Source organism: Acomys russatus, chromosome 8, assembly GCF_903995435.1.
Source record: "Acomys russatus chromosome 8, mAcoRus1.1, whole genome shotgun sequence".
NCBI lineage: Eukaryota > Metazoa > Chordata > Mammalia > Rodentia > Muridae > Acomys > Acomys russatus.
Window position 1 is genome coordinate 5,185,554 of NC_067144.1, and position 12,451 is coordinate 5,198,004.

Genomic DNA, 12,451 nt, shown 5'->3' on the forward strand with positions numbered 1-12,451 from the left:
AAGCAGGCTACCAGGAAGAGACCTGATAGGCTGTGATCTTATAGTAGGGGATGAGGTACTCTTCGGTCACAGACCTAGGGGAGGGGAACAGGATGAAAGAGGGAGGGAAAGGGAGTGGGAAGAAACAAGTGAGGGGATAACAATTGAGATGTAATCTGAATAAATTACTTAAATAATTTAAAAAAAGACAAAAGAAACTAGAAAAAAAAGTAAATTCATAAAGTAAACAGAAAAAAATCTATCAGGATCACAATAGAAAGAAAGGTAAATAGAAAAAGCAACAAGTCGGGCAGTGGTGGTGCACACCTCTGATCCCAGCCCTCAGCAGGCAGAGGCAGGCAGATCTCTGAGTTCGAGGCCAGCTTGGTCTACAAAGTGAGTCCAGGACAGCCAAGGCTAAACAGAGAAACCCTGTCTCGAAAACCAGCCCCCCCCCAAAAAAAAAAAAGAAAGAAAGAAAAAGCAACAAAACAAATTTTAAAACTAATTAAAAGATATCAGAAGTTATTGAGAAAAATCAATAAAATGAATGATACAGCGAGGGGGACTAATGGTGGGGATGGAGGAAACACAAAGAGCCACTATCTGGAATTCAAGATGCCAGTTCACTACAGATAGTGTAGATCCACATCAATACACACTCTATAGATAGTCCAGATAACGAGGGGAAGTTGTGAATAGCTTTACGCCAACAAATTCAGACACTTGTATAGATAGAAAAGCTCTCCGTAACTCAATTGGAAAAGAAGCCGACAAGCAGCAGCACTGCATTCATTAGCATGCTGTGATCTAAAGTGAAAACCTCGTCTCTCAAACAACAACAAAAACCCTAAAATACCAAACACCCAGGATACATGTGGCAAATAGACAAGTGTCTGATCTAAGAACAACTAAGAAGTGCAGAGGTCTACACAAGTAAGGGAACGTCCTCTAAAGGGGATGCAGACAGATCAAAGACCTCAACATAAAACCAGAGACATTACATCAGTTAGAGGAAAAAAGTGGGGAAGAGCCTGGAACACATTGGCACAGGAGACAACTTCCAGAACAGAACAGCAACAGCCCAGATCTTAAGGTCAACAATTAACAAATGGGACCTCATGAGGCTGAGAAGCTTCTGTAAGGCTGGAGACACTGTCAACAGAACAAAGCGACAGCCTACAGACTGGGAAAAGATCTTCACCAACCCTACATCTGACAAAGCTCTAATATCCAAAATATATAAAGAACTCAAGAAATTAAACACCACCAAACCAAATAACCCAATTAAGAAATGGGGCTCAGAACTAAACAGAGAGTTCTCAACAGAGGAATATCAAATGGCTGAGAAACACTTAAAGAAATGCTTAACGTCATTAGTCATCAGAGAAATGCAAATCAAAAGGACACTGAGATTCCATCTTACACCCATCAGAATGGCTAAAATCAAAAATTCAAGTGACACCACATGTTGGCAAGGATGTGGAGAAAGAGTAACACTCCTTCATTGCTAGTGGGAATGCAAACTGGTACAACCACTTTGGAAATCTATCTGGCACTTTCTCAGAAAACTGGGAACAGGGCTTCCTCAAGACCCAGCTATTCCACTCCTTGGAATATACCCAGAAAATGCCCTACCACACAACAGGGACATATACTCAACCATGTTCATAGCAGCTTTACTCATAATAGCCAGAACCTGGAAACAGCCTAAGTGTCCCTCAGTAGAAGAATAGATAAAGAAACTGTGGTACATTTACACTATGGAATACTATTCAGCTATTAAAAACAAGGAATTACCGAAATTTGTGGACAAATGAATTGAACTAGAAATGATCATAATGAGTGAGTTCACCCAGAATCAGAAAGACTCAAATGGTATATACTCACTTATATCTAGACACTAGCCCCAGGGGCATGTCCCATAAAAGTCTTCACTTACCAGGAAAGTGGGTCAGAGGGGAGGACATCCTATTGGGACTTTAGGTGAGAGAAGCTTGTGAGAATGAGGAAATAGAAGGATCCAGAGGGTCCTAGAAACCTACAAGAAGAACATTATAAGGGGCGGATCTGGGCCCAGGGGTCCTGCTCAAATTAGGGCACCAGCCAAGGACAATATGTGTAGTAAACTTCAAACCCCTACCCAGATCTAACCAATGGACAGGACATTCTCCACAGTTGAGTAGAGAGTGGGGACTGACTTTCACATAAACACTGGTGCCCCATTTTTTACCACGTCCCCTAGATGAGGAGGCCTGGTGGCACTCAGAGGAAGGATAGCAGGCTACCAATATATTTGATACCCTATGAGCATATACAGGGGGAGGAGGTCCCCCTTAGTCACAGTCATAGAGGAGGGGAGTAGCGAGAACGCAGGAAGGAGGGAGGAATGAGAGGATTCAAGGGGTGGGCTAACAATTGAGATGTAATATGAATAAATTAATAAAATATTTTTTAAAAAAAGATTACCAACCAACTTTGAGTTGAGGTTTCCACCATCACCTGCAGATAAGGTTTGCTGGCTAATCTTGGAACTTTTGCATACAGGAAGTTTCATACGTGTAAATCAATAGCAAGCTCTCCCTGTATTATAGCTTCCTGGTTAGCTTGCTCCTTCACTAAACCACATCTTGTCTTTAAAAGATTCTGAGTAAAAGACAGCTTCAGGAATTGCAAAAGAGATCAGTGGGGTCAAGTGCTTTCTTGGTGCCCGACTAATCATTGACCATTTACAACACACCAGAGATTTCGCCTGAGACCTGGAGACGAAAAGTCCAGTAGGACTGGGTGCCTACTGTAACAAGTTGCAAGCTGAGAATACTTACAAGACAAGGTATACTTCCTAGGAATACTCACAAGATATGGTTGCAATGTGGCATCTGGTGTCATGACCAAGGATTGAACCAATGGCCATAAGAACACAAGTTCCACAAGTGACCTTGGATTCAGTTCTGAAGTAGAAGCAGAAGTTAGGTAGAGGAAGGAAAAGAAGAAGGCATTTATACAGCACCTACTGTATACCAAAGGTTAGAAAACATAGCTTTTGGGGGAACTGGACTGTATGTAAAAACCATAGCAGAATGTATACATCAACAATTAAAGAAACAGAGGCCATGAATTGATTGTAACAAGGATAAAGGAGAAGAGTTGTGAGGGGGGGAAAGGAAGAGGGGAAATGGTATAATTACATTTTAATTTAAATACATGGTAATTATGTTTGTTTGTTTGTTTGTTTAATTAAAAATATAAACACTGGTGGCACTCAAAGGAAGGATAGCAGGCTACCAAGAAGAGACTTGCTACCCTATGAGCATATACAGGGGGAGGAGGTCCCCCTCAGTCACAGTCATAGGGGAGGGGAGTAAGGGGAAAATGGGAGGGAGGGAAGAATGGGAGGATACAATGGATGGGATAATCATTGAGATGTAACAAGAATAAATTAATAAAATAAAATTTTAAAAAAAATCATAGAAAGAAAAATATATATATAAACATATGCAGAAGTGGGTAGTAAATGATGCCAGAAACCTCGCAAGAGGAATTGCAGTAAAGCAGAGCTCAGGGAGCTTTAGCAGAAAGAGTGGAAGTGATGGAGAGCCAATGAAAAGGTCAGGCCAGGAGCAAAGTTCACACCTGCATCTTCCATCATCCCAGGAACTGGGATGACTTGGAGCAAAGCCAGACTGGGAGCACGGTGATGAGTTCTAAGGAGTTTCCAGAAATTCGGGAGAGAAATGATGACCCACTGAGCTTAGGCAATGTCAGAATAGAACGACAGAAACAAATTCTCACAGGAGAGGGAAAGTGTTAGGAAGTAGAACCCCTTCAAGAATGGTGATTTGATGAGACTACACATAACTGGGGAGGATGTGACAGGCACAGTGCCAAGGGGTTTCCATTTGTCATGTAATCCTCCCTACAGCTGTGAGAAAATGTGATATCATGTCCTCATACAGATCAGGGACCCGTAGCTTCAGGAATGATGGATTTGTGGGCAAGAGCCCCTCGCATCTCTGAGCGCCCCTGGCTAATGACTTACACTCCTCATGAAATGCAACATCTCTCCCCCAACCAACTCACCTCATTACCGGAAAGGTGGTACATCCTGGCTTCCTGAAGCAGGGGAAAGACTTCAGGGCACTGTCTAATGAGAGGATCTGCCTCGACCATCTCCACAAAGTACCACGGGTCCAGAAGCGGTAAGCGCACGTTCTCGAGGATGCAGGGGAGCAGACAGAGCCGCTCTGACTGTTTGTGCCGGACCCAGCTCATCACCGTCTCAAACACTTGAGCCTCCTCAGTCACACAAAGGTCATCACTCTTCAAGATATGGTACAAGGTGTCCACAGGAAGCTCAAGGAACTCCTCAGAGTTCAGAATCTGAACAAAGTTTTGAATGATGTAACTCTGAACTTGCATCTTTAAACTGTCCAAGGAGTGAGTGTCCGCCAGCCTCAGTATTCCAATACAATTTTCAGGGTTCAAGGCTTCTGTGAGAAAGCTGGCACAGGCATCCACCAGCTGCAGAAACTAACAGAGAGTAAAGGGTCAGGCCAGAAAGTGATTAGTCCTTCAAGAACATTTATCAGGGAGTTATGCATGCCAGCAAAACTTAGAAATACCCCAAATATCCAACAATAAGGGGAGAGGCTAAAATAACACATTCACATAGCAATAAGTCTATGAATAATTTTTAAAACGTTTTAAGATTACATTAAGTCACATGGAAAATGTAATGTATTGGGTTTTCAAATCTGTTCGTTAAAGCTGATCAAATGCCTAGTATTTGTTTGTTTGTTTTGTTTTTATGTAGTGCTGACCGGGGGTGGACACACAGCATCGCATGTGCTAAGTGCTCTGCCATCAAGCTATATTTCCTAAATTTAAGCCTCTAGATTTAATCATTAATTTACAGAAAAGATATAGAAGTAAATATCTGTTACATAAGACCGTAAAGAAACAGAGGCCAGGAATTGATTGTAACAGGGATAAAGGAAAAGAGTTGAAGGGCGGAAAAGGAAGAGGGGAAATAATATAATTATATTTTAATTTAAATACATGTTAATTACGTTTGTTTTTTAATTAAAAAATATAAACACACGCAGAAGAAGCCACAGCTAGATGGTGGGAAACTCCATGGAACAACTGATTAATTTCTTCTGTAAATATTGCTACAAGTATGAAGAAGGAGAGAGGGAGGAAGAGAATGTAAAAACAAGCTCTGTCTACATTCTTGAGTCTGTGACAGCACAAGCTGAATCTGGTGGGTTATTTTTAATAGGGGGAAGGATCGTGAAGTTCACAGAAGGGATGAAGGGTCAGTGTGGGTCTTGGAGGAGTCAAAGGAGTGAAGTATAAATGAGATCAAGAGATATTATATTTATGTATAAATTCTCAAAGAATAAAAATATTATATTAAAGATGAACGATTCAGGAGATGTATCAACTTACTACAATATATGGACCATATTTGGATCACTGATTTAAGCAACAAAATAAGTCAGAGAAATGTTTATAAGCACTAATCTTTGGTGGCATAAAAGCTATCATTAATTTTAGAGATGATAACGGTCTTATGCTTATTTTTAATAAGAATGTTTGTCTTTTGAGTTAAGGAGATGGCTAGCAGATAAACGCACTTGTTGAGCAAGCCTGATGACCCAGGTTCTGATCAACAGAACCCACATACAAAGCCAGGCTCAGTGCTGTAAGCATCTGCTGCCCCAGCACTCCCTACGGGAGACTAAGACAGAAAGATGGATGACAGCACACGGGTCAGTCATCCTGGTTCATGTATCAGGGAATACACCTTGTCTCAAACAAACAGTGTGGAAGAAGAGGACCAGACGGAAAGGTTGTCCTCTGACTCCACACTCAGGTTATGGCATGCAAGCACCTGCACCCACACACAAGGACATATATATATATATATATATACACTTTGCTCCCATTCCTCCCTCCCTTCCTGCCCCTTCCTTTTTTTCTCACACGTACACGTACTTTTTAAAAAGGGAATCTTTGCCTTTTAAAGATATACCCAAAATATTTGTAAAATGAAATGAGAAAAGTAGCTTGCTGTAAGCAAAGAAAAACTATTATATATTTATACAAGCATTATCAAAGAGCTAAAAGGTTACGAAGTAAAGTATTGTCTAAATCTCTGTGTACCACGTATCTCGTGGCAAATTAAACCGGCATAAACTGCAGAGCCCAAGCCTCAGGAACTTAGAATTAGCATCCGTCTCCTACTGACCTCCACAGGGCTTTCTATTCCAGGATTCAGGGCAGTGCGGAAAGCCCTGACTGAAACCTACTGGCCCAAAATAGAAGAGGAAACAAGCATGGCAGGACCACACAAAGCCACCCTGGCTGACCGCTGCCTGCCCCCTCCTCCCCGGCCCCGGCCCCCCCAGAGCTTCAGAGGTAGCCCATGCAGTTGTCATTCATACTTAGCTAACCAGAGTTACTCATGATGCAAACTCTGTCACCAAAGGACAATAGATCGCCACAGAAGCTGGTTCCCCAAGGCGTCACACTCACTAATAACGCTATGGGAGGTTTTCTCTATCTTTGTTAATATCTATGTCTTATTTACTCCCCCTTCCTCCTGCCCCTGCAATAAGTTACTATCATTTTTATCATTGAGAAATGTAGTTTGTAAAAAGCATTGATTGGCTCTCGTACCCACTTTAACTCTATCATCTTCCTCAAGAAAATAGGAGCTTAATGTTTGGATGGCATTTTACAAATTACAAGGGACTGTAATAGCCATTGTGATAAATGCTCATTTCACAGATATTATTTCCCATGCATTGACAGTTCTCTCACTCTCTTCTCCTCTGGAGCTTTGCTCTCAACAAGTCCAACCTCCTTGACCTCTCCTCGTCCACTGGGCCTCACAAGGTCAAACTCTCAGTGTGCTGGCGTTGACTATTGAAGAGGAAGGAGAAAGGAGATCACAAGGAAGGACCAGGAGAGAAGGCCCAGCTGAAGTCAGGTACTGATAGATGTGGGGACAGTCCTGACAAGGGCAGTGTGATATGCAAAGCACGGGTGCTGGTGACAAGGGAAGGGGAGTGGGGCAGAGCTGTTGGGGTAAAAGGAGTGGGTGGAGTGGGAGTGGTCGGTCTTAGGACTGGCTTTGAACTAGTGGACTGAGTTGAACGGACTTTGATCTTTACACTTAGAGTACCCTGTGGCACACATCCCCCCACCTTCAGGGCCGTTTTCAATTACAAAATATGATTGTTCCCTATCAAAGCGCATCTCCCAACTGATTATATAGAAAATGTTTCTTTGAGAGTCAAGACAAAGTTGAAGAAAGATGGAGTTGATGGTGCCTCCTTCAGCCCGGTGTGTGAGCCCAGTCCCTACAGCTCAGCTCCCTGCTTGATGAGCTGTGAAAATGGTCAAGCTGAGAATCCTAAACCAAGATGTTTGATTTTTTTTTTTTTTTAAGTTTTTTTGTTTTTGTTTTTGTTTTGGGTCTGGGTTTGTTTTGTTTTGTTTTTGTTTGTAGCCCAATGTGGCCTCAAACTCTTAATCCTCCTGCCTCAGTCTTCCAAACACTGGGATGACAGGCTTGTGCCACTCACAATGCACAGCTCTGCAAAACTCTGTGAGCTACTTATTGGCAATGTAATGCCGTATCCACCTCACCACGGACATGTGAGTTCTGCGTAAATAACTGTGAATAGAGAAAACGATGAGTAGGGAAAGTGGAGAAGCCCCACCTCCCCATGAAGCTCCTTCTAAGGAGCCACTTCTCTCCCGGCTTCTCAAGTTCCCCACTGTGGAGGGCTTGCCACCCACTCCCCTGCCCCACTGCAGGCGGTACCGGTAACAGCTACACTCCATGCTCTGCCCAGCCAAGTCTAGCAACCCAAAGGGTTGCTAGGTAGAAGTTTTCTTTTTATTTCCATCACTCTCTACTACAAAAGTCTGACAACAGAAAAGGAAGTTGGAAATGACAGAAAGAGGAAGAAAATACCTACTAGGCATCTGGAATGTGTTAAGACCTGTGTACTTTTTCATCTGTCGTTGCATGTAATGAACTATTTTTTCACAAATCCATTGCACTTAATTAGTGAAAAGAAAATATTCAAATTACATTTGGATTGAGGAGGAACTAGAGAGCTCGGAGTAAGTGACATTGCCTGAAGTCACCTAGCAAGTGGGAAGATGACCTTTAGCATCCTTGCTTGCTAATTTTAGCTGCCGGCTGGTACTCTTGAGCTAACAAAAAGCCAAAGCATCTTAAGAGACCTTTTGACCACAAGAGAAGGTGGGTTTCTCTGACTGCCTATGTTCTCCCAAAATAGGTGTCAACCAGTCTTTGTGAGTGATCCAGCCAGAATGCTGTCAGTCATGAGAACAAGTCATTGTTTTTCATATATTTGCCTTTGGATAAGTGTTCAGCAGACTGTTCCATGAACTGAGAGATGGCAAATAACGGCAACAGGTAGCCAACTTGCTGTTCAGAGGGATAAGTCACTAAAAGGTTGCAGTAAGCACCTGACTCTTTGACAGGAACTCCTGAAATAGCACCAAAGAGACATGGCCACACAGGAACTCCTAAAATATCATCAAAGAGACACAGCCACAGTTCCCAAGGAAGTGTCTGCCATAAAGAGGCCAATTTGTAAGCCTTCTTTGAAGAGTATCTACTCAGATTCATTCTCATTCTAAAAACTTTTCAGTGTATGTGTATGTGTGTGTTACAACCTTTGCATAGTACTAATGTCAAACATCAAAATGTCAATGTGATTGCTCTCCCTCTTAGCCTATGCAAAAAAAAAAAAAAAAAATATATATATATATATATATATATATATATATATATATATATATATATATATTTGACACCAGACATTCTGTTGTCATGGAGATGCTGGAGTACTGAACTATTTTCTGAACACTCAGCTCTATCACATCTAAGTTTCATGTGAACATTACAAATACTTCAGCTAATAGCTGATGAAAAAATAAATAAACCAAGCAAAGAAATAGCAACAGGTACATATAGCCCAATGAGGTAACTTATGAAAAGCCAAAATAACGTAACTGCTCCAAAGATTACTAATTCCATAGTAATGGCACCTAGAGAGAGAGTGAGTTAAATAAATTCCCAGATAGAGAATGATTATAAGTATGTTCAAAGAAGCACCTGGTTTTGAATATAAACAGTTGGATGAAATAAGGAAAATGATGCAAATTATGAAAGAGGAATTCAACAAAGAGAGAAATAATAAAGAAACACGAGTTTGAATTGCTGGAAATGAAAAACATCGTCAAATAAAAAAAACTCTATGAATGTCACATCAATAGAACAGATCTCCAGGGGCAACATAGAAGAAGTAGAACAATTAAGCAGGGACCGAATAAAATTATAAAGTATCAGTGGGATGCAGGTGACACTCTGGAATGGTAAACCTAGGGATAACAGGCACAGGAGAATATAGTTCTGAAGACATAGGATACAGTTTTTTTTTTAATTGCAGAAGTACAGGAGTGGGATGCCTCCCTGGAGTTCTAGCTCAGTTAAGTATCATAGGTCTACAAAACAGTTATGGTTGCCCACCATAACTCCATGGTAAGACCATAGTGCTGAAAACTTCATATACTTTGGCTGTGAGATGTAGAGAAACCAACAAAAAGATTGGGAACCTGCTATGCAGGATGCTGGGGGAGAAAAGACATCAATGCTCTTACCTAGCCCTGGATCCTACGTGCTGCAATACCAACCTGGCAGACAAGATAGGCTTACTGGTACCTAGGGGAATGGCTTTTATGAGAAAACCACTTTTTTTTTTAAATGAGAAAAAAACTTTAGGCCTGTTCCACAGGAGAGGATTCATGCCTGGGTCAAAAGCCCATACTCGGGAAGTCATGAGTCCCAGGGCTGAACCTTCTATTTTTATTTATTTTAAATGCGAATGGTGTCTAGTTTCCTTCTACATAGTTTTTCTTATATACATGAATGTGGGAAGCTTGCAGCCTTGGTCCGAGAGCCTTCTTTTTGTGGTGGGCAGCAGTCGGTGGAGAGATGTGTAACTGGGCAGAGTGCTCAGAATGAGTGACCGGGTGCTCGGCCCTGAATGGGGCACCTGTGTTAACCACACCACCACCAAGGCTCAGGGAAAATGCGAGAGAAGAGGCAAAAAGGCTGTAAGAGCTGAAGAATGAGGAGAAACACCATAAAGTACCATCTTCTGTGCATGACGTGGCAGCTGTGGTGGTGATTAGCTGTGGTGAATGGTCTCCAAACCCCACCCCTTTCTGGGGAGCTGCTGACAGCTGACATGGCCACTAGTAGGGTAGTAGGATTGCCACCCTTAAGTGGATGGCCCCACACCTATACACACATGGGCAGTACTGACTGGACTTAGTGACTTATAAAAATAAAAGAAGGAAGAGTAGAAAGCTGGGAAGGCTGTGACGTGAGAACATGAAGGAAGTTGAAGCGAGGGATTGCTAAATAAATATAATATCATTCTAAAGGATAAAGAAAAAGAGAATCCAAACTGAAAGGTTACCAGAGTTAGGGACAAAAATACCAACTGAGATATGAAGGACAGGGAGCCGGGCGTGGTGGCGCACGCCTGCAATCCCAGCACTTGGGGAGGCAGAGGCAGGCGGATCTCTGTGAGTTCAAGGCCAGCCAGGTCTACAGAGCGAGTCCAGGACAGCCAAAGGCTACACAGAGAAACCCTGTCTCAAACAACAAACAAACAAACAAAAAGATATGAAGGATTTAGGGCATCAGACAAAGCCAGAAAAGAGCTCCTCTCATCGTATTATAATTAAAACACTAAATGTACAGAACAAAGAAAAGGTATTGAAAGTGGCAAGAGAGAAAACAAGAAATCACATATAAAGGCAATTCCATCAATCCCACAGATTTTTCAAATGAAAATTTAAAAGCTAGAAGAGCCTGGAAAATATATATTTCAAGTTCTCATAGACCAGGGCCAATTCAGACTACTACAGAAAAGCTATCTGCCATAATTGGAGAAAAAGTAAAAACTTTTCCATGATAAAAATAAGCTAAAAGGAGCTGGGCAAGGTGGCGCATGCCTTTAATCCAGCACTCGGGAGTCAGAGGCAGGTGGATCACTCTGAGTTCAAGGCCAGCCTGGTCTACAGAGTAAGTCTATGACATCCAGGATAAAAACCAAAGAAGGTAAAAGAATCTATGACCATTTAGCTAGTTCTAAGAAATTTCTAGAAGGAATCCTTCAGACTGAAGAGAAAAACAAACTAACCCTGAGACCACAGGTCTCTGGATCCCCCTAGCTCTCTGCAACTTCCCTTACTTGGGTGTACCCAGGTTGTGAAGCAAGAAGAGTGCGACAACACCCCTCCATCCTTAACACACACATTTGCTGCTGGGCACACTTTCTGACCCAGAAAGGAGGAGGCTGTGACTTGCTGACAGCTGGAGCATACCCAGAGCTTCTTACACCACAACCACCACCAGCACCACAAGCACCAGCACCACCTCCACCACCATCACCACCACATCCCACCCTCCCCCACAACTCCCACCCTCCCCCACCCCTCCCCACCACCACCACCCCTCCCCACCACCACCACTACCACCACCACCACCGCACCCTCCCCCACCACTCCCCCACCATCCCCACCACCCCTACCACCACCACCACCACCTCCACCACCATCACCACTACATCCCACCCTCCCCCACCACTCCCACCCTCCCCCACCCCTCCCCCACCACCACCACCCCTCCCCACCACCACCACTACCACCACCACCACCGCACCCTCCCCCACCATCCCCACCACCCCTACCACCACCACCACCATCACCACTACATCCCACCCTCCCCCACGACTCCCACCCTCCCCCACTGCTCCCACCCTCCCCCACCCCTCCCCCGCCACCACCCCTCCCCCCACCGCCATCGCCACCACCACCACCGCACCCTCCCCCACCACTCCCCCACCATCCCCACCACCCCTACCACCACCACCACCACCACCACCACCCCGACCAGCTAGTCCAGTTAGAGGCTGCAGGATGCCCCACTCAGATGCATACTTACGCCATGCACTCCTACTTCTATCAACTGCAGCTCTGAAGATCACATACAAAGCAGCTGCGACACTGCAACTCCCCTGACACATAACAGAACGGAACCTGAGTGTTTAGGGAGAATTAGAAAGTTGGCTCAACAGGATGGCTGATTTGATTTCCAGCAGCCACACCAATCAGCTCACGACTGCCAGTAACTCTCTACTGCAGGGAATCTGACATCCTCTTCTGGCCTTTTGGACCTTTCCAGGATCCCAGTAAAGGAAATTAGCATGAAAATAACACAGACCACTGAAGCTTGCCTGACCAAAGGTGAATAGGGTCACTCTGTTCAAGGTTGTTGACTCATAAGTTAAGAACTCTGTGACGTGGAAGAATTGCTCTGAGGTCATATTGCTAAAGTAGTGGGCAAGAG

The 12,451-nt window shown here is 43.5% G+C and overlaps 1 protein-coding gene across 1 annotated transcript in view; it reads right to left on the reverse strand.

Moving 5' to 3' along the window:
* Positions 1-12,451, reverse strand: part of Klhl6 (kelch like family member 6) — a 42,999-nt gene that overhangs the window by 12,511 nt on the left and 18,037 nt on the right. Inside the window, exon 3 of the mRNA XM_051150697.1 lies at positions 4,060-4,509. Within this exon, the coding sequence (XP_051006654.1) occupies positions 4,060-4,509 (450 nt within the window). The remainder of the gene's footprint in view (positions 1-4,059; positions 4,510-12,451) is intronic.